A 21685-nucleotide genomic window follows, 5' to 3' on the forward strand; every position below is an offset into this window, starting at 1 on the left:
CCCAATCTTTTTTAACCCACGGACCGGCTTGTGTTCCCACAAATCTCTAATGTTATATACATTATTACATTATAGCGATCTCAGCCAAGTTTTTCCTGAAAGATTATTTCATCGCTGTTTGATGTGTGTGGTAAAACGCAGTGTGCTAGCATGAATTAACTTGAGACAAATGTGCACATTAGCACTCAATAAGTCATCAAAACTTACCTTTATGCATTCCCACATAGTATCAGCATTTGACACCAAATATGAGGTGAAAGAAAAATGCTAAAAATACAGTAGTCTATCTGTGCTGCATGAGATAAAGTTAGCACACGCACAATGCGTCAAGTGAGACGGATGTAACAGAGAGAATGCGGCCACTTTTCAAAATAAAACATAAAAAAAGAAAAGAAAATGGAAATTATTTTTTTTCTGTGTGGCCCGTGGGTTGGGGACCACTGCTTTAAAAGAAGAAACTCTTGGTTATGATGCTGAAAACAAGTAGAATCTGCACAGTGTTGTTTCGATTCTCCATGCATTGCGAGTGTGATGGATTGGATTTCATTTACACAAACATGGACTATGTTGGCACTGGTTTCTTTTTCCACATACAAATATGATTACACCATGCATGGGTTTGTTATTGCTATAATATTAATTGGAATCCCTGAAGGGAAGATCAATGATTAAATGCAGAAACCAACCATACGCCTGTATGTTTGAGGGTATATTAGTAGGGGAATGGCATATCTTTCAAAACATATCACAAAAATAAAGGATAAGGCCTTTAAAGGCTTCACAAAAAGCTTGAAAAAAAGTGTTTTATTGCATAAGCAGTTTGGTGCTTAATAGTTGGGCTGTCCCGATCCGATATTGATATCTGTTCGATATCAGCAAAAATCGCGTTTATATCGGCCTGCATCCTAAAAATGTTTCCATCCAGACTCCGCTCCGGTACTTCTATCCAGCAGAACCCACGTGATGTTCTCTTGAGTAATATCACATCATCAAGTCATAAAAATACCGTATTTGCCGTATAAGTGGCACTTTCTTTGTCATAGTTAGGCTGGTCAAAAATATTCAAGCGGGATGGTGGTTGTTTTTTTGCGACACCTACTGGCCGCAATAATTGAGTTGCTCTTGTGCCACCGCAGATAGGCACACAAACTGAATGATACATAGCATACTGGAACGCCTTTTGTTACGGAATACTTTCTACTATGCCTCGGAGACTATGTGTCTGTATGTAATGTGTACCTATAATTATGATATCTGTGAGAATTACGAAATGTGATATTTTAGACAGCGATGTTGTTTAATTAGGACACTAATTATGTCTAGCTTGGAGAATGTAGCTGCTGTGTCAGCCACTGACTAAATACAGAGTCTATTTTAATTCATTTGTGAATACAAAAATTAAGTTTTGGTGTTGAAATACGGCTGTTTGATACGTTTCTACACACCGACGTCCAGGCTTAATGCCATGTATTAAAAGTGTCTTCTTTGAGAACATTCAGACATTTATTAAACAGGCACTGTATCCGTATACTTAGAAATGACTTATTACAGCTTCTGTAGCTTCTGTTTGTCTCCTTGTTGGTGTAAATATTACCCCTTCCCTCTGGCTTTGTCTTCTTGTCTATGTGTATATAATGTTGTTAGGAGCGGTGCTACGACCCTCCTAAATAAAAAGCTCGCTCTGATGAGCTCCATCATAAATACTGGTCAATGTGACTTTAATCCATCCATTCTCTGTGCGGCTTGTCCTTACGAGGGCCACGGAGCTATGCTGGAGCCTATCCCAGCTAACTTTGGGCGAGAGGCAGTGTACACCCTGGACTGCTCGCCTGTCAGTTGCAGGGCACATACAGATTCACACTCACATTCATAACTATGGACAATTTGGACTTATACTCCAGTAAGGCTTACATTTTTCTTCTTCATTATGCATTTTTTGACTGATGCATCTTATACTCCGGAAAATACAGTATATAAGATTCGTGCTGATATTGAAGCGGAATGACATCGGTAAGCTGCAATATCGGTATCGTATCGGAAGTGAAAAAGTTGTATCGGGACACCCCTACTAAATAGTGGCCTTTGCGCCAGTAGACACAGTGTACATTTCAATAAGTCCTCCAACAGATGCCTCCCATTTTCCCCCGCTGTGCCTCTTAGGTGGCATCTGTAAAGCTGACATTTACTGTGGCATTTCAAGAGAACGCTGCTGAAATGTTCAATACTGAACAAAACAAGGGATCTGGGAGTGTTTTTGCTATACTGTGTATCATTTGATAACTGGCCATGCTTCCTTTAAAGGGCTGACACGTGTTCTTCTTGTGAATTTTAGGCTGCAGTCTCTTCTAAAGTTTCGTGCATATGAAGATTCCTCATACAGTACTTGCAAATACTGCGGATTAAAATGCCCTAATGTTTGTATCACAATGTTTGGCTGGTTTGAAAAGGCAAAAAAACCCAAACACTATCTGCTCTCATGGAGGAGCAACAGGCAGCTGTGTCATGAAGGCTCCAGACTGTGTCCAAGCTATGATGAATGAACCAGTAGTCATACTAGCTATGCTTGCTGTCGTTTAAGTCCCTTAGTTTAGGTGAGATACTGCACTGAACTACACAAAATTAAATTTAAAAAACTGGAATGAAACTACAGAGTCGCGATTCCCAAGTGTTCATAAAGGTGGATCATAGGAAAAATATCTGTGTGCATAAAAAATAAAAACTTTCTAAATCTTAAAAATGGTTTTCAGTCAGGCTCGGGGATATCTTCTTCTGGGTCAGAGGGCGTCTTCCTCCGCCCGTATATGAAGGTCAACAGGAATAGCGCTATGTCATGTGAGCACCAGTAGCCCGTGTGCGAGGTCACAGCGGACCAGTAACGACTTTCCACTAGACCTTCCCGCAGCTCAAAGTCGACGCGGCGTTCAAGCTCCACTGAGGACAGAGACATTGTTGCGTTACGTAACCGTGACATTTTCTCAAAGGGAAAGCCTTCAAGACACTGTACTGCGGAGGACTCACGTGATGTGTCAGTGGTGGGCGAGGTGGGCCGGGCCATGGTGGAGAGGCCGTACGCCGACTGGCTCTCTGTTCGCTTCTGCTCCTCGTCTTCAGGGTTGGCCCCGCCGTCCAGCGCTATGGAGACGGAGGGTTGGCTGTTGGAGCGTGAGAAACGAGAGAAGAGGATGCCGCCGATGCCCTTCCCGATACTTGCCGCTCCTACAGCGAGACAAAGAGAGTGAAAGGAAAAAGATGATAAACAGGGAAGAAGCCTTGGTGAGCAATTCTCCTGACAGCCACAGGATGGCAGTGTTGGCACAGCATTGATGGAGTGTCAGCAGTGCATTAAAGTGCTAGCATTAGCAGTGCGCCAGCAAGTCACCAGGAAAGATTTTCAACACATCAGCAAAACGTACATACATTTTTGTATCATTGTACCTGAACGTTTCCCATGGCCCCATGGTTGGGAATCCCTGCCTTACAGCATGCATTGGCTTTTTTATGTACTGTAACATTAATGTCTACACCAACAAATGTAGCCGCTGAATCATATCGAATGGAATCACATCATTTGTACCCTGTATCGAATTGAATCAAATTGTTCAGTTTTTAAAGTTTAGTTTCTGAATCGTATATTTAGATGTGTATCGAATGGTTGACTACAAAGAGATTTACATCCCTGCTTATTATAGATTAAAACTATCTCTGATTAAATGAGTTAACTATGGAGAAGATGTGATTAATCATGACAGCCCCAATATATATATATATTTTAATAATTGTATATTATATTCTGCATATAAATATATAGGATCACATATAAGAAATCCTAACAATTATTAAGTAGCTGTATTACAATTATTTTTTATAAATGTAATTATAGATTTTATGTAATAATAGTAATTATATATATATATATATATATATATACACACACACACAGTATATATAAATAAAACAATATGCTTTATTGGGCTGCACGGTGGCCTAGTGGTTAGCATGGTGGCCACACAGTGAAGAGATCGGGAAGACCTGGGTTCGAATCTCCGTTGGGCATCTTGGGCATCTCTGTGTGGAGTTCGCATTTTCTCACCGTACGTGCGTGGGTGGGTTTTCTCTGGTACTCCGGTTTCCTCCCATGTTAGGTCAATTGGCGCAACAACACTCTAAATTGTATGAATGTGAGTGTGAATGGTTGTTTGTCTATATGTGCCCTGCCCTGCCCAGTCCAGGGTGTACCCCGCCTCTCGCCCGAAATATACTGTATATAAATACATATATATTTATTAAATGCAGATTAGCAATTTATTATTATATATATATTAGAAGATTATATTACTATTATATATTATATATATATATTATATACTGTATATTGTTTATCATTACAGAATATTTAGAATAATTAATCAAATTAATCAATAATTGTTCTCATTTAAATTAGGACTGTTCAACCTTGGCTCAAATATTTTAATTAGTGAGTAGCTGGTCTTATTTTATCTTCATAACAAATCTCAACAAAAAAATACATGAACTACAAAATACACAGTGAACTGCATAATATGCTGCTTTTTGGGATAATAGTGGGATGATGATGACGGTCAGTCTCTCAATAGTGTCTTCTTACCCAATATGCTGGCCTTGCCTAAGTTGGTGATGGACTCTCCGTAGTGTCTGCGTGGCAGGACGGGAGAAGTGCTTGGGCTGGGGATGCTCTCTGTGTCAGATGTGGGCTCTTTAACAAGGTTTAGGAAAGTGGGTCGCATCTCATCGTAAGGGGTCGGGTTGGTGGCGCTACACCTGATGGAGCACACATGCAGAGGTTTGTTTGTATCTGGGACATATGATTAATTCATTATATGTTACTACAGCACATTCAGTGAGTTTTACCAGTGTATTTGGACAGGTGCGATATTGTTGTAATGTTTGAGGATGAGGGGTTCCAGTCTATAGGCCTGAACAAGAGCAAATATCATTTAAAGCATAGGTGCAGATGCACCACAAGACAAAATAAAATCTGTATGAAGGCAATCAATACTAACTAACCACAGGATCTGTCGGATGGAAAACGTTGAAGAGCCTGCTGCAGATAGAAGTGGGCAGTATGTGGTCCTGGTGGCAGCTGGTACCAGGACGGATCCCTCTCAGCGCCAAAAAGACCGCAAGAGGAGAACCCATGCAGAAGAAGTTCTCTACCTAAAAGAGGGAGAAAAGAGACTTAAGTCATTAAAAATCTACTCTACCGTCACCAAGTAGAGACTGAGGCTATGTTAACACTGCAGGTCAATTCCGAATTTTTTTGCTCATGTGACCTGTATCTGATTTTTTTTCATGTCAGTGTGAACAGTACAATTACGATTTTTTCCAAATGCGACTCAGGTCTCATTCGTGTGTGGATAGAAATAGATATTTATGCGATGTAGGCAAAAGTTATTTTTCTCATCCGAAAATTATTTTAAAAGGTGTTAACGAAGTAGCTCTCGTCAATGTCTCACCACTCCTGCCGCCTCCCCCAACACACACACACACACACCTTGGAACAGACGTGGCAGCAGGCTGTCTATGAACTGCCATAGCCAAAATTATTGCCCTCTTTCTTCCTAATGTCCTACACAGAATCATTTGGTTGAGAAAATATTCACTCCCGTTGCACAAAATCCTAGAGAAATGAACATTCAATACACAAGCAACAGCTCTGGTTGACATTCCTGCTGCTCCCTCAATTGCATGTTCCCTCAAATGTTGCAACATCTGTGGCAATGTGCTGTGTGACAAAACTGCACATTTCAGAGTGGTCTTTTATTGTGGGCAGTCTAAGGCACACCTGTGCACTAATCACGGTGTCTAATCAGCATCTCGATATGGCACACCTGTGAGGTGGGATGGATTATCTCAGCAAAGGAGAAGTGCTCACTATCACAGATTTAGACAGATTTGTGAACAATATTTGAGAGAAATGGTGATATCGTGTAGGTGGAAAAAGTTTTAGATCTTTGAGTTCATCTCATAAAAGATGGGAGCAGAAACCAAAGTGTTGCGTTTATATTTTTGTTGGTTGCGTGTATATTAGCTTGGCTATATTGTAAATCACCCCACTACCTCAATATACTTGAGGGTTTAAAATAAATCAGTTACTATGATCTTGTATTCTTTATGCTATGATTTGAAATACTGTACACTACTTTTTCAAATTTACCAGACACATTTGGTGAATTTGCACAAAGCATCGGATCGGTATCGCAGATTCCAGCCTAAATTTTTTACCCAGCATCGGATCGGAAATGAAATCAATAGTATCGCACGTCACTAAAGCACACACTGCCGCAATCTTTACTTGAGTAAACACACGGAAATGCGAGTGATGTCGTGCTTTTACGCATGCACGTCACTTTCCAGACGCTTTGCGTTCATATTAACAAGTCGCATTTGTTTGGCAATGTGAAAAACCACATAAAAATCGTATTCAAACAAATCTGAATTGTGCATCATACCCTGCAGTGTGAACATATCATGAGAATAAAGAAGTCATTCATTTTTGGGAGTAAAGACCTTAAACTTGAGTGCTGGAGGTGCTGACGGTTTAGAGGCTTCAAGTGCCAACAGCTGATTTTCCAGCTCACGTAATCTGTCACAAGCAAAAAGGGACATAATCACACACACACACACACACACACACACACACACACACACACACACACACACACACACACACACACACACACACAACAACAAACAGGGCTCCAGGGCTCCACCCCCGCCCCCATGGTATTCATCTCGTCCTGATGGAGACCGCCATTACATAGACTGGACAGATGGTGGTGCAAGTGAGCAGCTTCTACACGCAATCATTTGTAGCTTGAAGGGATTTTAAGGATGTTGTTGATGCAATACTCCTTGCTAATGCAATAACATCATTTCCCACATGACTCAACATAAAAAGGCCGTAAAGTAATGGTAATATAATCAAACAGTAGATGAAAAATTTCAGTCCCCTGGGGGGTTGGGGCGGGGTGGGGGACCTGACAATAAATAATTGAGAACCACTGCTCTACTATATATATTTTTTTTGTCCTACTTCTGCATTTATTATTGAATAGCATCTTGTGATATTTTACCAGTACCATGAAATAAACTGACTAAATGAATGAAGCACCACTACATTAATTTGAAATGTAAACATGTTAAATTCAAATTATAATATTATAAAGCACAAATAATATTAAAAATTCAAATTAAATCATTGACTCCAATTATCAATGTCAGCATTGGTGTCAAATGCTGACACAGTAAGTCGTACCTATTTCTAGTGTACCGCAGTTGCTCTAGGAGATGCCTCTCCTCGTAGGACATCCACTGCAGGTCCAGCTCCTCCTCCACGGCATGGTGCTCCTGCAGGCAGAAGCGTACGGGATCCCAGCCGGTCATGATGTCATAGGTAATGACGCAGCCGAGAGAGTGGGATACAATAGAGACTTTGCCTCCCCTCTCCTCGAACTCGGGGTTGCGGCAGCAAAAGAGAGAGTAGAGTCTGTTCAGCTCCTGTGTTAGCCCCTTGGTGATCTAGATTGAGAGAACATTAGTCATTTGAGTGTACAAAAACAAAAACAGAAATGTACAGGTATTTGTTTGCCCCCTCACCTCATCTCGGTAAAGTGGACTGTTGTAATACATGATGTCCATGGCACTGCTGTTGAGAAGGTCTCTCAGGCCTCTGAGTTTGTCTGGTGTGATGGAGTCTACCGTATCTACGCATAGAGAACGAGTGTTAAGTAGGGGGTTCAGGCTACCCTGCTACAAGGAGGTTCACCAACAAATGTCTGCACAAAAGGGAACATCTCAAACCTCCATCCAGGGCCAGTTTGGAGCGCCACTCGACAGGCAGAAACTCCACATGCTCATGGTTGTGCTCCGCAAAGTGCTTCTCCTCCATCTTCCTGACACCCTCCCTCAACCTGAACAACAGCAGAGATGGTAATCATTATCTATGAACCCTTTGGCTGCACTTTGGACACCCCTGCCTTGATTGCTCTTTGTTAGGGTTGAGCGTGTGACACAACGTCAATTCATGCAAGCAACCACAACTCAACCATTTAGTTTGTTAGCTTCCTTCGTCATGAGCAAACAATGTTAACTAAAGACAAGGGTTATGTTATTGGAGCTCCAACTAATGGATGTGTTACAACCATGGATGTAACGGTACACGGTAAAACTGTGTCCCGTTGAGCTTTCAATACATTTTGCACTGTGTGTGCGCGCATGTGTGCCTGTCCAGGCTGTCGAAAAGCCCTCCCAGTGACTTTAATGCCCCATTTCCCCACACTGTACATACAGTATTTCAAATGAGAGGCAGTCTGCCTAAAAACTGAACGAAAAGCCAAGGCATTTGGACAGTTTTAGTACAGGACAGAGCTGGACAGTGTTTTTGAACACTTCACCACCGTAAAGAGACAAAGATGTTCATGCGACAAAGATTGTTCAGTAGAGATGAGAACAGTTCAGCTATTATCGCTGGCTGCACTTCAGGTAAGGAACTTTACTAAAAAGAAAATAATCAGCACCCTGTTCAAACTCTTCCTGTTGCACTTGCACCTTCATAAAAAAAAAAAAAACTGTCAACCAGGGGTGTCCAAAGTGCCCACAGCTTGTTTTTTGTTCTTTTAAAAGATATGTTATTGTAATATATAACACTAATTTGCTTTGTCACCTATAACACAAAGCTTATATGGCTTATAGTACAATAAACTGACCTACATTGGGTTGGTTTAAGTATCTTTAACGTACACATCAAAGTGGCCCCCACATCCTTCTATTTTTTTTGCATGCTGTGGTAATTTTATTTTTTATTTGAGAATTGTATGTATTGGAGAATTACCTGCCAGTAGATTGCAATTGCATTTTCATGCTTCATTTAAAAAAATCATTTATTTATAATAATAATTTGGGGAGAAAAAAAGTCTTCTTTATGCACAAAAAGACAGAAACACAAACCAGGGCCCAAATACCGAGGTACGGACCGTAACATGAGTTACCTGTACAGTCATTTTTTATTGCAAATGTTAATCCGAAAGCGGAGAAGGCATCTATAGTAAGCACAGGAAATAAGTCTGCGTGGATTCTAAGTCATCCAGGTCACGGGAATATGCAAAGGTTGAATCGAGGCAACTGGACTCTTTGTTTGTTGAAGACGTTTCATTTTTCGCCCCAAAGGCGTCTTCAGTTCAGCGTCCTGATTGATGTCCCTGTTCCCACCTTGGGGTGGTCACAATAGGGTGGTTGATTTTACTGTTGCCGGCGTGGTAGGTGAACAACCGTCCTGCATAGTAATAGGACATTTGCCTGCCTGCCTGGTGGCGAAACACCTCGTTAGTGGCCACTCTTCTCGTAGAATGACACAATCTAACTGGGGGGAGTGGTCAGGACATGCTTCAGAGACTTACGACATCTTTTACGGTCTGCCTAGCCGCAATGAGAGGTTAGATTAAATAGTCACACTATATCTGAGCTGGTGTAGTGTAGACCGGCACCTCGACACAGGAGCGTAATCCAGACTTCAGAGATTGAACCTGAAACTGAAATCGGCGAAATGCAACAGGGTAAAAGTGCATGCATGCCGTGTATGAAAAATATGTACAAGTTGGCAGGTCTGCTCATCTTGTAAAGACAACAGTGTCTGATAGTGAATAGTTCTTAGCAGACATTAGTGACATTCTTGACATGTGAACTTTGAACAGCAAATACAAAATACTAAAGGTAGCCCAGAAGAGGAGGTGGCTAGACGTGCCACGCTGATGTTTCCTCTTGGCTGGGGAGGGTGTTTGTAGGTCGTAATCCCTACGTAGCTAGCGAGGCTTAAGGCGCTCTGCGGCTTGACTTGGTCTACTTTACCTGCTTAGCCAGCCTAAGCCGCTGCAATGGCCTGACCCTAACTTTGTGACACAGAGACACACATGGCTCCTCTCGTCGGCATGCTCTGCCAACACTGCTGTGGAACGTTCATGAAATGGGCGGTGTAGTCCACACATTCATTCACGGCCTGCCATAGAAAGATTTTGCGCTATCTCTTATTTGATTTTTTTTTTAGATTTGGCACTATCCGTTCAGATTCACATTATAATAATGTGACTGAATGGATTGTCGTTGCAAACTTGGCCATTAGATGGCATCGTAGCTTTGAATAGCAGACGCATTTCAGCTTGCATTGGACGCGCTTTTCATTCATTCATTTCATTCATTCATTTCATTTGCAAGCAACAACCAAGGAGCGACGCAAAACAAACTGTGTCACTATTATAAGCCCCCGCTTGTAGGCCTGTCACGATAACAAAATATCGCTGGACGATAATTGTCATACAAATTATAGCCGATAAACAATATTATTGCATTAATGCATTTGGTGCAAAATGAGGTGTTATACTTCGGAAATCACAGGAGCTGAAACACAAGTTCTAATGTTTTACATCATTCATTTAATTTTTGGTCAGGCTTTTTCATGTAACAAAATGATGACGCGCAAACGGGCTCACAACAGGCATGAAGACAGTATTAAATACTGTTCCCTCCGTTTATTCAATACGTTTGCAGGATATTTGCACACGGCTACGGCTTCAAATCACTGTAGTCTGTTCGTCATGACCCTCAAAGTAACTGCACTGGCGCTGGTACCCCTTTCAGGAGAATCACCCATTTGTGTTTGTTTGCTTGTTACTCCTCACGATGCTCACTTGCAACACTCTGTGTGTACACTCGCTAGCGCCCAACTTCCCCCCACTGGGAAAAAAGAGACTGAATGGCTGACAAGAGGGTTCACTCACTCCGTGCATTCCGCTATAGAACCAACACGCTCAGGTGAGAGACAGATGCACAGAGTCAACCCTCTTGTCATCCAGCCTGTTTGGTAGAGAGAGAGGAGGAAAACAAACACGCATGCATATGTCAATATACGGAGGCCATTAAAATGATTGGGTTTGTTTTGATTTATCATGTAGTTAATTGATTTATTGATTATTGTGAAAAGGCTTAAGGTTTTGGGAATATGCACAACAAAAAAAACAATTTCTAATCAGCTACATTTGAGTATGCAAATTATACAATGATGTCATTTAGCACCCTCCCCGACCTGTAGGAAACACTGCTGGGGTCAACTTAAGGAAATGAGAATGAACAAAGTGGAACACTGACGACACAATGACATCTGTGAGAAAGGGTATTCCACAATGGGGTGTGCAACTTGAAAGCAACTGTCGCTGTCTGAGAAGCATTTTATACGTCACCCCTACTATATGTCAAATCTCAAAACTTACATTCCAGTATTTTTGATAATGCGCCCCTGGTCCATCTTCTGTCCGATCCCATGGACCACGAAGACAATGTGCGTCGTCTGAGGGGGTCTGTCCTCTGGAGAGGCCTCCTCAACGTAACCTCTATGAAGCCGCGTTCCGCTACTGGAGGCTAGAAGAGCGTAGAATTTAGAACAATTTCTCTTCAAGAAGCAAAGACCTGCTCCTCCTCCAGACCTTTGGAGAAACCAAGTTTCTGCGTCACAGTGCGAGCAATTTTGGAGGTGGTGGCGTCACTGTAGAGGTAGACTTCATCCACGCTGTGCCAGTCCACATGGGTCCGACTCAGCTTCAGGCTGTGGATGGCTGCAGTATTGGGAGGAAAGCAAGAGAGCAGCGTTGAGTGGATGAAAAAAAGGAAATGCATCAACAAAGAGACTGAAAGAAAATGTGAGAGAATACAAGCAAAGCAAGAGTTGTGATGGAAAATTTAAGACGAACAGGTCATCAATATAAACCAGTACTTCCATTGAAAAAGCTCAATTGAAGAAGCATGGTCTGCATTTGATGAGAGGCACCAAGAATCCCTTGCTTGTTGTCCTGCTTACATGAGAAGATTGTAGTATTTATGTGTAATGCAGTGACAAGAGCAAGTGCTGTAACTGTCCCTGCACTATACGTCTCTTAGAGGTTCCGAGCATTCGGGATCATCATCGAGATGTGATTGATGGAAGACTTTGGCGATGGTCCAGTGTTCAGATATGGCTGCCTTGTACAGCTCTGAACCAATCTGGGGATTAAACGCCCTAAGAACAAGCTAAAGGACTTGGGGAAATGTGGATGACATTTTCGTAGCTCGGAACTAAACAATTATGCAAAGTTAAGGGGGTTCTTAAGAGGTGCTGGAGAGGATGACATATGACATCTTTTAGTCTTAACAATACTACCATTTTGTAACCTTTTCAACAGCAGAAGAAGAAATCACAACAGTCATAACAACACAACTCTTGAGGAAATGGATTACCCTTCAGCGGCTTCCTTTTCCACTATAAATCATGCATTCATAAAGCAAGACATACCATTGTGATACAAGACACAATGCAGCCCTGCAGCATTGGAAACCAGGAGGCAGTCACAAGCGCCAACAGAAAATATACACAACTTCCTTGGTCAGATGTCCATTGGAGGCATACAAGTGACTTCCGCTTTTACACTGAAAGGCAATGCATTGTGGAAGGAGTGTTGAAGGGCAATCAACCATGAACCATTAATGTTTATCTGTTAAAAATCCTATGAGTGCTAGGTTATCGTCTTTGAAGATTTACTAAGACATGCAATAAAGGGCAGGGAGGTAACTGTTGACTGATATGAGGTGAAGTGGGTACAGCGTGGTTTGCATCCGGTACAGAGTGATCGAATGACAAGCGTATGGCTTTAACTGCAGGTGTGATTATGACCACAACCAAAGGAGGTCTGTACAGCTAATAATCACATTCTCATAGCACGATGAAGGCAAATGCGGCATCGGTCACACTGCAGGACAATGAATCAGAGGACACGCTAGCAAGGACATCTCTGGTTGGATTGTAGCCCGCTGTCACAGCCATTCGCGACAGAGTCGGGGGATGAAAGTTGTGAGAAAGAGTCTACCAGATCTTTACTGATCTCACTTGCTTTCAAACAGGTCTGCACAGAATTCATACTTGTGTCTTTGCTGGGGTGGACCAAAAGTAAAATATATTACTCAGACAAAAGAGTTTATGTGTCTCGGGGAATGTTCAGACGGTCTACCGGGGAGGCATCCACAGTTGCTGTAATGGAGGACTGTTGTGGTGAAGGGAATTTATCAGTCAACCCATGGTCTCAAGCTTTGGCTAGTGTCCAAGCGAACAAGATCCGCAGGTATATGAAAGTTTTCTTTGCAGGGTTCCAGGCCTAAGACAGAAAAGTTGGGGTATCTGCTGCCCCTGCAACCTGAAGAAAATGGACGGAGAGCGACCATTCTGACTAAGTACTGGGGTTATGCAAGGAATCTGAAGAGTTACTCAATCGTGACAACACAACCCAGAGACCTCGCTATTCAACATATTTGATGAGGGTCAGTACGTCCAGAAGCAGGCCACTGATGGACTTCTGAGATGGCACAATGGCTCATCTGTTCAGATATTCTTTTGTGTTTGGATAGCAACCAAGAGCTTTGTTAATGGTGACAGTGCTCCATTAATAGTGCAAGGGATGTCACTTAAGACTTTAGCTAGGAAATGAGAGGCACTGGCTCCTCAATAAGCAGCAAAAGAACAGCATTTACACCAAAGTCTGGATCACAGCACAAAAGGGGGAGGTTCTAGCGACTAAGCCCAGTTAAAGCGACAGCTGATAACTGAGCCTAGGTCTAGCAATAAGTAGTTTTTAAAAGGTCTGAATCCTTAAAAGAAAGGGAAATGTAGTCCCACAGAGACCAAGGATCTACAGGTAGAGGGGGTAAAATCTAGCGGGTTCAAGTAAAGAGAAAACTAGTCTTTTACAGTACCTTGGCAGCGTTTGCGCTTGTGACATGTTGCTTTAGCACTCGTCTGATATCCACTCCATTTGAACAGAAAGGGGAGGTAGAAAGGGGGCAGGTGGGAGAGAACTAACAACCAAGAGAGTGAGTAACGGGACATACAGGCTACCCCGGTCATCACTCCTCAACAGGCATGTCTGTCAAGTAGCGCCGCTTTCAGATTGATGTGCCAAGGTCCAAAACCTTGAGGGTCCACGTGCATCACGTGAGTACTGAGATGTGGCTCGCTGTCAGGTCTACAGTCTGATACGCAGCACTACTTGACACGTGCCTATGATGACAGGGGTAGTGAGTCATATGTACAGACTTCTACAAGGTTCATTCTTAGCATAGCATTTAGCTTAACACCATTCTCAACATTGTTTCTGTTCAGAGTCACTTCAAAAATTAAAGCAGTTATATTGTATGTATTATATTGCACTGCTACACATTCCTGATTGAAGATGTATTTACCAATACTTTTAACATCAGCTAAATTGCAATGAGGTACAAAAAGATATCTGGATGTGACATTTAAAAAGGCCTGACCAGCCAATTTGTTAGCCAAATTAGCAGGCTTCAAATATCAAACGTGACTCGATAATGGAGTCCATGCGAAGACACTGGCCACTAGATTTGTAAATGTCAGCAGTGTCTCCCTCAGCAAAAGAGGGGGAGGAAAAAAAGCCTGACAGGGAGTGGACCTGCTGAGTGCACAGGAAGTTAGTTCGCTGTACAAGCCATCAGAGGAGTCCATTTAGCTTTAACGGCTGTAAGGGCTTTATGTGTCTGACAGGGGTGCTGTGGAGAAGAAACCGCTAACGAAGGCTGATAACTGCATATTGTATCTCCAGGAATGGCCACAGTTTTACCATGGAACAGATTATTCCCATTTTCATTAGTTCCCATTGGAAACATTTTTTTGAAATCGGAACATGTAACAGATAGTGTTCCACTTTTGAGGAGATCCCACTTGGACACACAATACAGTTAGTATGTCTCTTCTAATCTATACACACAAACGTAAAGAGAATTGCTAATGAATCTGTTGTCCCAAAAAAGAAGAGAGCATGGGTTTACTATCTCTCCTGGATATATTATTATGTGATCATGCCTGTATCGATCGCTTGTGCTTCCACCATTTCCTAAAGAGAATGAAGAGAAGATAGTAAGAAGTGATGAATGCGTGAAACTGCAACGCTGCCACATCCAATCTCTGGGCTTTATGATTCAATTTATCATCTGTAACACAGCCACGGCAATCGTGCACCCTTGTACTTGAGAATACTTAATAACTTCACGGCCTGGTTAATATTAATGCATATTGAAACCATACAATTTGTACTTGCATTGTATGTGCTTGGAGATGGAGATAATCAAACTATGATCACTATGTCATGTGTGGGTGTTTACAGGCGGGTGAGCATTCTGTGTGCGTGTGTGCATGTAATCCGACACTTACAAAAAAAGGAGTGGCGATATGAGCACAAATGCTGCCCTTTTTTAATGTACTACATTTATACAATCAAGCTTCTGTCTTTGTTGAATACTTCTTCTAACTTATAGCGATTTAATACTACGATGTACAGTATTTTGTTTGTACTGGCCTTGGCAGCATAATGCAATCTCTTTCAATTGTATGTCTTTTCACACCCTCACTTTTTTCTTATTTGAAATCCTTTCTTAGCAACTATCCTTCGCACTCCCACGCAATCAATCAGGCAGCCATGGAGGAGTGCTATATCAAAGACGCTCTTTCTTATTGGCCATCAACGGGCGGCGCTTTGAGGGAAGTGCCTCAATACACGCTGGGCACCTGCTTCTCACTGTGGGAATGACTAAGCAAAACCTGCACGCTCACAAATGAATGGAAGCACCTGTTGCTTTCAATTCCTGTGTATTGGCACGAAAAGGTTTGCACTTCTCTGAAACAGGAGCACACTTCCCTTATTGTTCAAGCAATAAGCTCACCATCTTTACTGTCGACGGTCCGGACGACCAAATCGGTCTCAAAGGTGTCTTGTGTCTGCTGCCCGCGGAAGTGGCTCAGGTGCTCGCGCTCGATGAGGTCACTCTCGTCCTCCTCTAAAGGAAGCCAGGTGCCGTCGATGAACCACTGGCCTCTCATCACCGGGATGTGGTCTTGCGCTGTTAAGGCAAAACGACAAAGACGAGGGGGGAAATTAGTTGATTTAATGTGCCACATGCGGTCTTCGAGGTACTCTAATTCCTAAGACCTCTGCTCTAACAGAAGCCGTCCCCTGATTAAACAGTGTGTGTAATCAAATATGTACTAGAGCAGATGTCGTTACCGCCGCACATGCCGCCTGCAGAGCTGACCTGGCATCTGCAAAGCTAAAATTTATAGTGAATTTCAAGCAGAAAGACCATTCCGGAGGAAAAACCGCTTAACATTACAAAACAAAAATAACTAGTGTTATGCTATGTATTGTTTTTAGTAATGTAGAAGTTTTTATTATATAAAATACATTTTACATTCATTATACATTATTTTGATGTATTTATTTGACATTTTGTTCTAAAAATGCTTTTGTTTGGATTTCTTTAACTGCCTATGTGGAAAATGTTCTTAACTCCTGTTTCCATGCCAGTGCTGTGTAGAACAATCCGGAGGAGTTGTGCCAATGTGTGGATGTAGCCAATAGATGACATTAGAGCTGCAACAATTAATCGCGTATCCAACTACAGTAAATTCCGGAAAGCCGCATCCACCATATAAAGGCCACACTTGTCTATAAGCCGCTGGTGTAACATGGGATATTTATACAGAAAAACACACTGAGACGCTTTCTTTTTTCATCCCATTGGAGTTCAACAGCTTCTGCAGTCCAAGCAGAAGCTGTAGTAATTCTACACTTGATCAAACTTACTTAAGATTTGTCAGATCAAAACACGATTGATGCATAAGACTTCAGAACGTGATATTAGCGTCCACTTCACTAGTTCAATTCACTACTTCCTGAATCCGCACTCTAAGTAAGCATCATGAGAAATGTAGTTCTTTTAGCCATAAATTTGCCGCATCATTGTTTTTAAGCTGTAGGGTTCAACGCGTGTGAAAAAAGTAGCAGCTTGTGGTCTGAAATGTACAGTATTGATTTAAAAATTTTTAAATCCTGATTTCAGCCTCGGGCCGCATGGTGGTCTAGTGGTTAGAATGTTGGCCACACAGTCACAGTCAGAAGATCGGATTCGTATCTCCATTGAGCATTTCTGTATGGAGTTTGCATGTTCTCCCGTGCGTGTGTGGGTTTTCTCCGAGTACTCAGGTTTCCTCCCACATTCCAAAAACATGCATGCTAGGTTAATTGGCGACTCTAAATTGTCCAAAGGTATGAATGTGGTTGTGAATGGTTGTTTGTCTATATGTGCCCTGCGATTGACAGGGTGTACCCCGCCTGTCGCCCGAAGTCAGCTGGGTTAGGCTCCAGCATACCCCCGCAAACCTAATGAAGTGGCATACAAAAATGGATGGATGGACGCTTCAAAGCAGCATTAATTCGCTATCAATCCCACACAATCAACCAGATTCTTAACAGTTAAGTTATCAAATAATCCATTACAATGTCTATCGTTACCGCTAATAGACTGGTACTCAATGCAGTTGAGTATATAAATTCCCCCAGCTACAATAAGAGTAAGTATGGTATGCGCCTGACTGTAATTCTAAGTTGAAGTCAGACAAGTCCAGGAGGGCCAAGTCTCAGTGGCTTATGGAGCGAGGCCAGCCGTGATTAGTTTTACACATTAATTAGTTTGTTGCTGTGATTAAAGAGCAGGGTATTAATAATACACGTACACATTATTTAAACAAGCACAGTCATTTTCAATCTCAGTCATCTTTTTGAGGGGGAAAGGCTTATTTGGACAAAACCACCAACAGGCTTGCGTTGACAGTAACAATACAACACAGCTGCGGGCGGGAGGCGTCACTACAGTGACAAGACCCATGTTTGTTAAGGTGGTTCATGTCTGGTTAGATTAGATAATAACTGTGTGTATCCAGCTGCTCTCTAGCTAAATTGACTTATATAAGAACAATGACATTTTGTATACATTTCACATCTGCATAAACACAACTTCTCAATGGACACTGGAAGCCAAACGTGGTCCAATTTGGAGCTCAACAAACATTTTCTGGAAAAATAAGCCTCAAACATCTAACAATACTTGCAGCGAACCTTGTGAGGCTTCGCCTACACATTCCTGTTTCGCTTTTAATTTTTTGTGACGTCGCGACAAAAGGGTACCAGTTCCAGCAAACAGAAAAAGTATGATGAAATGGAAAAAAAACAGAAGAAAAGTGTCTGGCTGCTCGGTACCAAAACAGCAATACATATTTGGTTGACATATTTGGTTCTCTTCTTTAATTGAATTGGATAGGTTACAGGTCACAATATGTTTTGCATTTTAAAAAATTATATTTAAACGTGGAGTTCAAATTTCACGGTGATAATAAATCATGCTGTTTTGTGGTTGAATATGGCCTATTAGTCGTAAAAAAAAAATAAATGTCAAACTCGCCAAACTCAGCTCGGAACCCCCAATGCCACTTCCTGTCCCGTCCCGCCACTCAATTTCCCTAATGAACACACACGAGCATGAGTCTTATTTAGTTCTTAAACGTTGTCTTTCAATATGTCTTTCTTTTATTATGTCTGCTATATTGGGTAATGCGAGTGTAAAGGTGTTAGGGGTGTTATTTAATGTCTAGAGCACTCTAATAATGTCAAAAACTGTATTTCTCTATGCTCTAACTATGAAAATATGCCATTTATAAATAAGGAATCCTACTTTGTGTGGAAATTCACTTGTCATGGTTGGGTCTGGAACCATTAAACGACGATAAACGAGGGATCACTGTATAAGAAAAACCTGCCAAACTGCCTGTGTGATGACTTTCTATATCACTGGGCATGAAAAGGAGCAGAAATTACCACAATTATTATGTTTTTGAAGCTTTATAAGGCCTACTATGCAGTTTAACAAGAATGTGTGCACTTTCTCTATCACTAGACATGGAAAGGAGTTATTAAGTGCCACAATGTTGACGTTTTTGTACTTTATATGGCCTACCTGCTATGTATTTTAACTGGTACTACTGTATGTATTTTAACAAAAGTTAGTGTACACTTTCTATGTGACTGGACATGTTATTGGATCAGAAAAGCACAAACTGTAGATTTGTTGGACTTTTAAAGGCATACTATGTATTTTGAAAGGGGTGTGTTGACTTTCTATCTCACTGGTCATGCAAAGGGAGCAGAGAAATGCACTTTTTAAGGCATACCGTGAGTTCTAACAGCTAAAAAATTTGCAGACAAGGACAAAATGGTGGTGTTTTTGTGATACTTACGCATCCAGTAAACAGGGTAGCATTCCCTCTCTCTGACATCCACCTCATAAAGTCCTCCCCGCACACAAACCGGCTCCACATTGACGTCAGTGCTGTCAGGGTCCCTCTGATCCATGCTGTTGGTGGATGTCTCCAAAGAGACGCTACTGGTCCTCGTCTGCACCGGTACTCCTCCATTCTCTTCCACCGCGGCATCACCGCTATTTGCCTCCTCACAGTCAGCCTGGGTGCTCGCTGCAACGGGGTTCAACTCCCAGTATTTCCGAAACATTAGCTCAATGTTAAGAGAGTCATGTCCCACAAATGGCTTCCATGTTTTCTTGTCCTCCTTGTAGAACCATCGAACTTCCTCCGGACCGAGCTCCACCACCACGTCGCTAAAGTGGTGCTTGGAGCTGTTGGACCGAGACCGCTTCCTCCTCTCGAACAGCGGGCCCACCACCGCCGCGTCGCCATCGCCGCACTCCACGGTGTCGCCACCACCACCGTCGATGTAGGCGGCTGGGGGGAAGTCCAGCAGGATCCCGTCCTCGTTCAGGTCCAGTTCCAGGTGGGGTGCGTCCAGTCCGGGTTGGACCGACGACATTCCGGGCTGCACGGCATCGTCCATGGGGCTCATGTCGTGACAGTACTCACAGCCACCAAAGTCCCACTTTATGTTGTTGTTGTCAGCCGTTGTCACCCCCACTTGGGGGCAGTTATTAGCATCGCTGTGTAAAGTCTGACTAAACGTGGAGCTAATGCTGCTCATAACTATTGGCGCCACTACCGTCCGCGCCGGTTAGTTTTAACCGCTACAAGGGTGTCACAATACGTCATTGTGTTCTCTAATTGACACACTTTAGTCCCATGAAGGTTCTAGAAAGGTCTAACAGCTAGCTAGCTAACTAGCTTCCCAAGGCTAACGAAGCCGGTAGAAGTCCAAAGCTAGCCGGACAACACATTCGTACCCCTCGTCTTGCCCCCAACGCCATTACCCATCACGAACACTTTTTAAAACTCGCTTTTACCCAAAATGTCGTCAATTGTGTTACTTTTAAGTGTCCTTGAATAGTTTCTTCAGATAAATCCAGGACTTCCATCGCGACACAAGCAGCTAGAGAGGAGAAGATACGAGTGTACGCGTTCACGGCTCGTGACAGCTGACGTTGACACGCTCATTCCGCTATCGCGCGCACGTAGAAGGCAAACGCCTTTAAGGCATCATTTATCCGGTAGGTGGCGACAAACCATAGACATATTGTCGATAGACGTCGCATCGAGCGCTGGTATCACAAATTTGAGAAGATCAAATACACTGTACATTGTTTTTGGTGCCGTATCGCCGCAGTGGACAAACCCACCCGACGCGGCGTATCTATGTATATGGTGACAAACATCCACCAATTATAAACAACATGCACTAGTGCCGTAGTGGTACTCAAACATAAATCTTAAAAGGTCTATTAATGAATGTTCCATTCATCATAATTTCTCAAGTCACAAGCCATGTAATTATGGTCGTATAAAAAAAGTTAAACATCCATCCAAGCTTTTCAAGCCCATGAACTGGCACGTATCTGTCAAACCACTGACAGATTAATGTATTTACTGTTCATTGTTTTGGCAGTGGTCAGCGCCTAAAATCCAGTCTTACACAAGTAATGGGACGGTAATTGGCAACAGCATTTTTAATGGCACTGTGCAAAGTTCCGGATAGTTCATTTGAACTTTAATCCAAAATGACGGAGCAACAAACTTTTCCCTGCACACAAAACACAAAGAATTTGGTGCATTAGCATGCCTGGAAGCAATAAAACCTTAATTAATAGTCGCTGTCAAAAATTCTGTGGAATTTCGCTTGTTTTGTTTCCCCCATTATCGTCATTGGAAAGTTTTTTACAGCAGCCCCGGTGAGAAAGAATGCCGTTTTTCCTCTTCATGTACGCACTGGCCAGTAGTGATGGCATCCCAGCCAACTTTGACCCAGAGGTAACGTCATAGCAAAAGAAATTGTTTATTATTATAAAATAAAATAAGCCACATAAAGGCTATACAATTACACTTACTTTGATGTAGTTATTTACAAAAATTACATAATAACTTTTTTTAAGGTCAGTATCTATTTTTCTCTTGCGTCAGTATGTTTTTGGGGGCGCTGTGGTTGGGGATCCCTTGACAAAAGGAAGTAAAAATACAATAAAAGTAATTATGTCATGTTTCACAGGACAAGAGCGAGTGCTTCCTGTCCTGCGCTCTTATTTTGGCAAGGTGTACTTCCTGTTGGGTGGAAGAGGCAGCCACTTCACGCCTGGTGGCCGCGCAGCTGTCGCCAACCACTATTCGTGGCTGTTAAAAGACCAGCGTTGTCGGACGTACGGCGCTGGTTCATTGTCCTTACTGTCGTTGTCATTGTTACCCGTGCTCCTTGTTTCGTAGTTCGTGCTGTTACCTGTGATATTTACTCACCTGGGCTTTCTGTACCCGCTATCACAGAGCCTTTTTCTCTGTCGC

General features: G+C 42.4%; 1 protein-coding gene across 2 annotated transcripts; it reads right to left on the reverse strand.

Annotated features, from left to right (window-relative positions):
• Positions 1-1111: 1111 nt before the first annotated feature.
• Positions 1112-20326, reverse strand: ddhd1a (DDHD domain containing 1a). Of its 2 annotated transcripts, XM_054797075.1 has the most exons (14): positions 19193-20326; positions 15787-15963; positions 13804-13905; positions 11511-11639; positions 11298-11445; positions 7840-7949; positions 7636-7742; positions 7295-7557; positions 6547-6622; positions 5044-5193; positions 4888-4952; positions 4625-4797; positions 3019-3216; positions 1112-2931 (listed from the first exon to the last, which is right to left on the reverse strand). In XM_054797075.1, exons 1-14 carry the CDS (start codon positions 19941-19943, stop codon positions 2744-2746), a joined length of 2637 nt encoding a protein of 878 aa, XP_054653050.1. In that variant the 5' UTR covers positions 19944-20326; the 3' UTR covers positions 1112-2743. The 2 variants fall into 2 exon arrangements, with proteins under 2 accessions (XP_054653050.1, XP_054653051.1); XM_054797076.1 differs by lacking the exon at positions 13804-13905.
• Between the last annotated feature and the right edge of the window lie 1359 nt (positions 20327-21685).

The sequence above is a fragment of the Dunckerocampus dactyliophorus genome, chromosome 13 (genome assembly GCF_027744805.1).
Source record: "Dunckerocampus dactyliophorus isolate RoL2022-P2 chromosome 13, RoL_Ddac_1.1, whole genome shotgun sequence".
Taxonomy (NCBI): Eukaryota; Metazoa; Chordata; class Actinopteri; order Syngnathiformes; family Syngnathidae; genus Dunckerocampus; species Dunckerocampus dactyliophorus.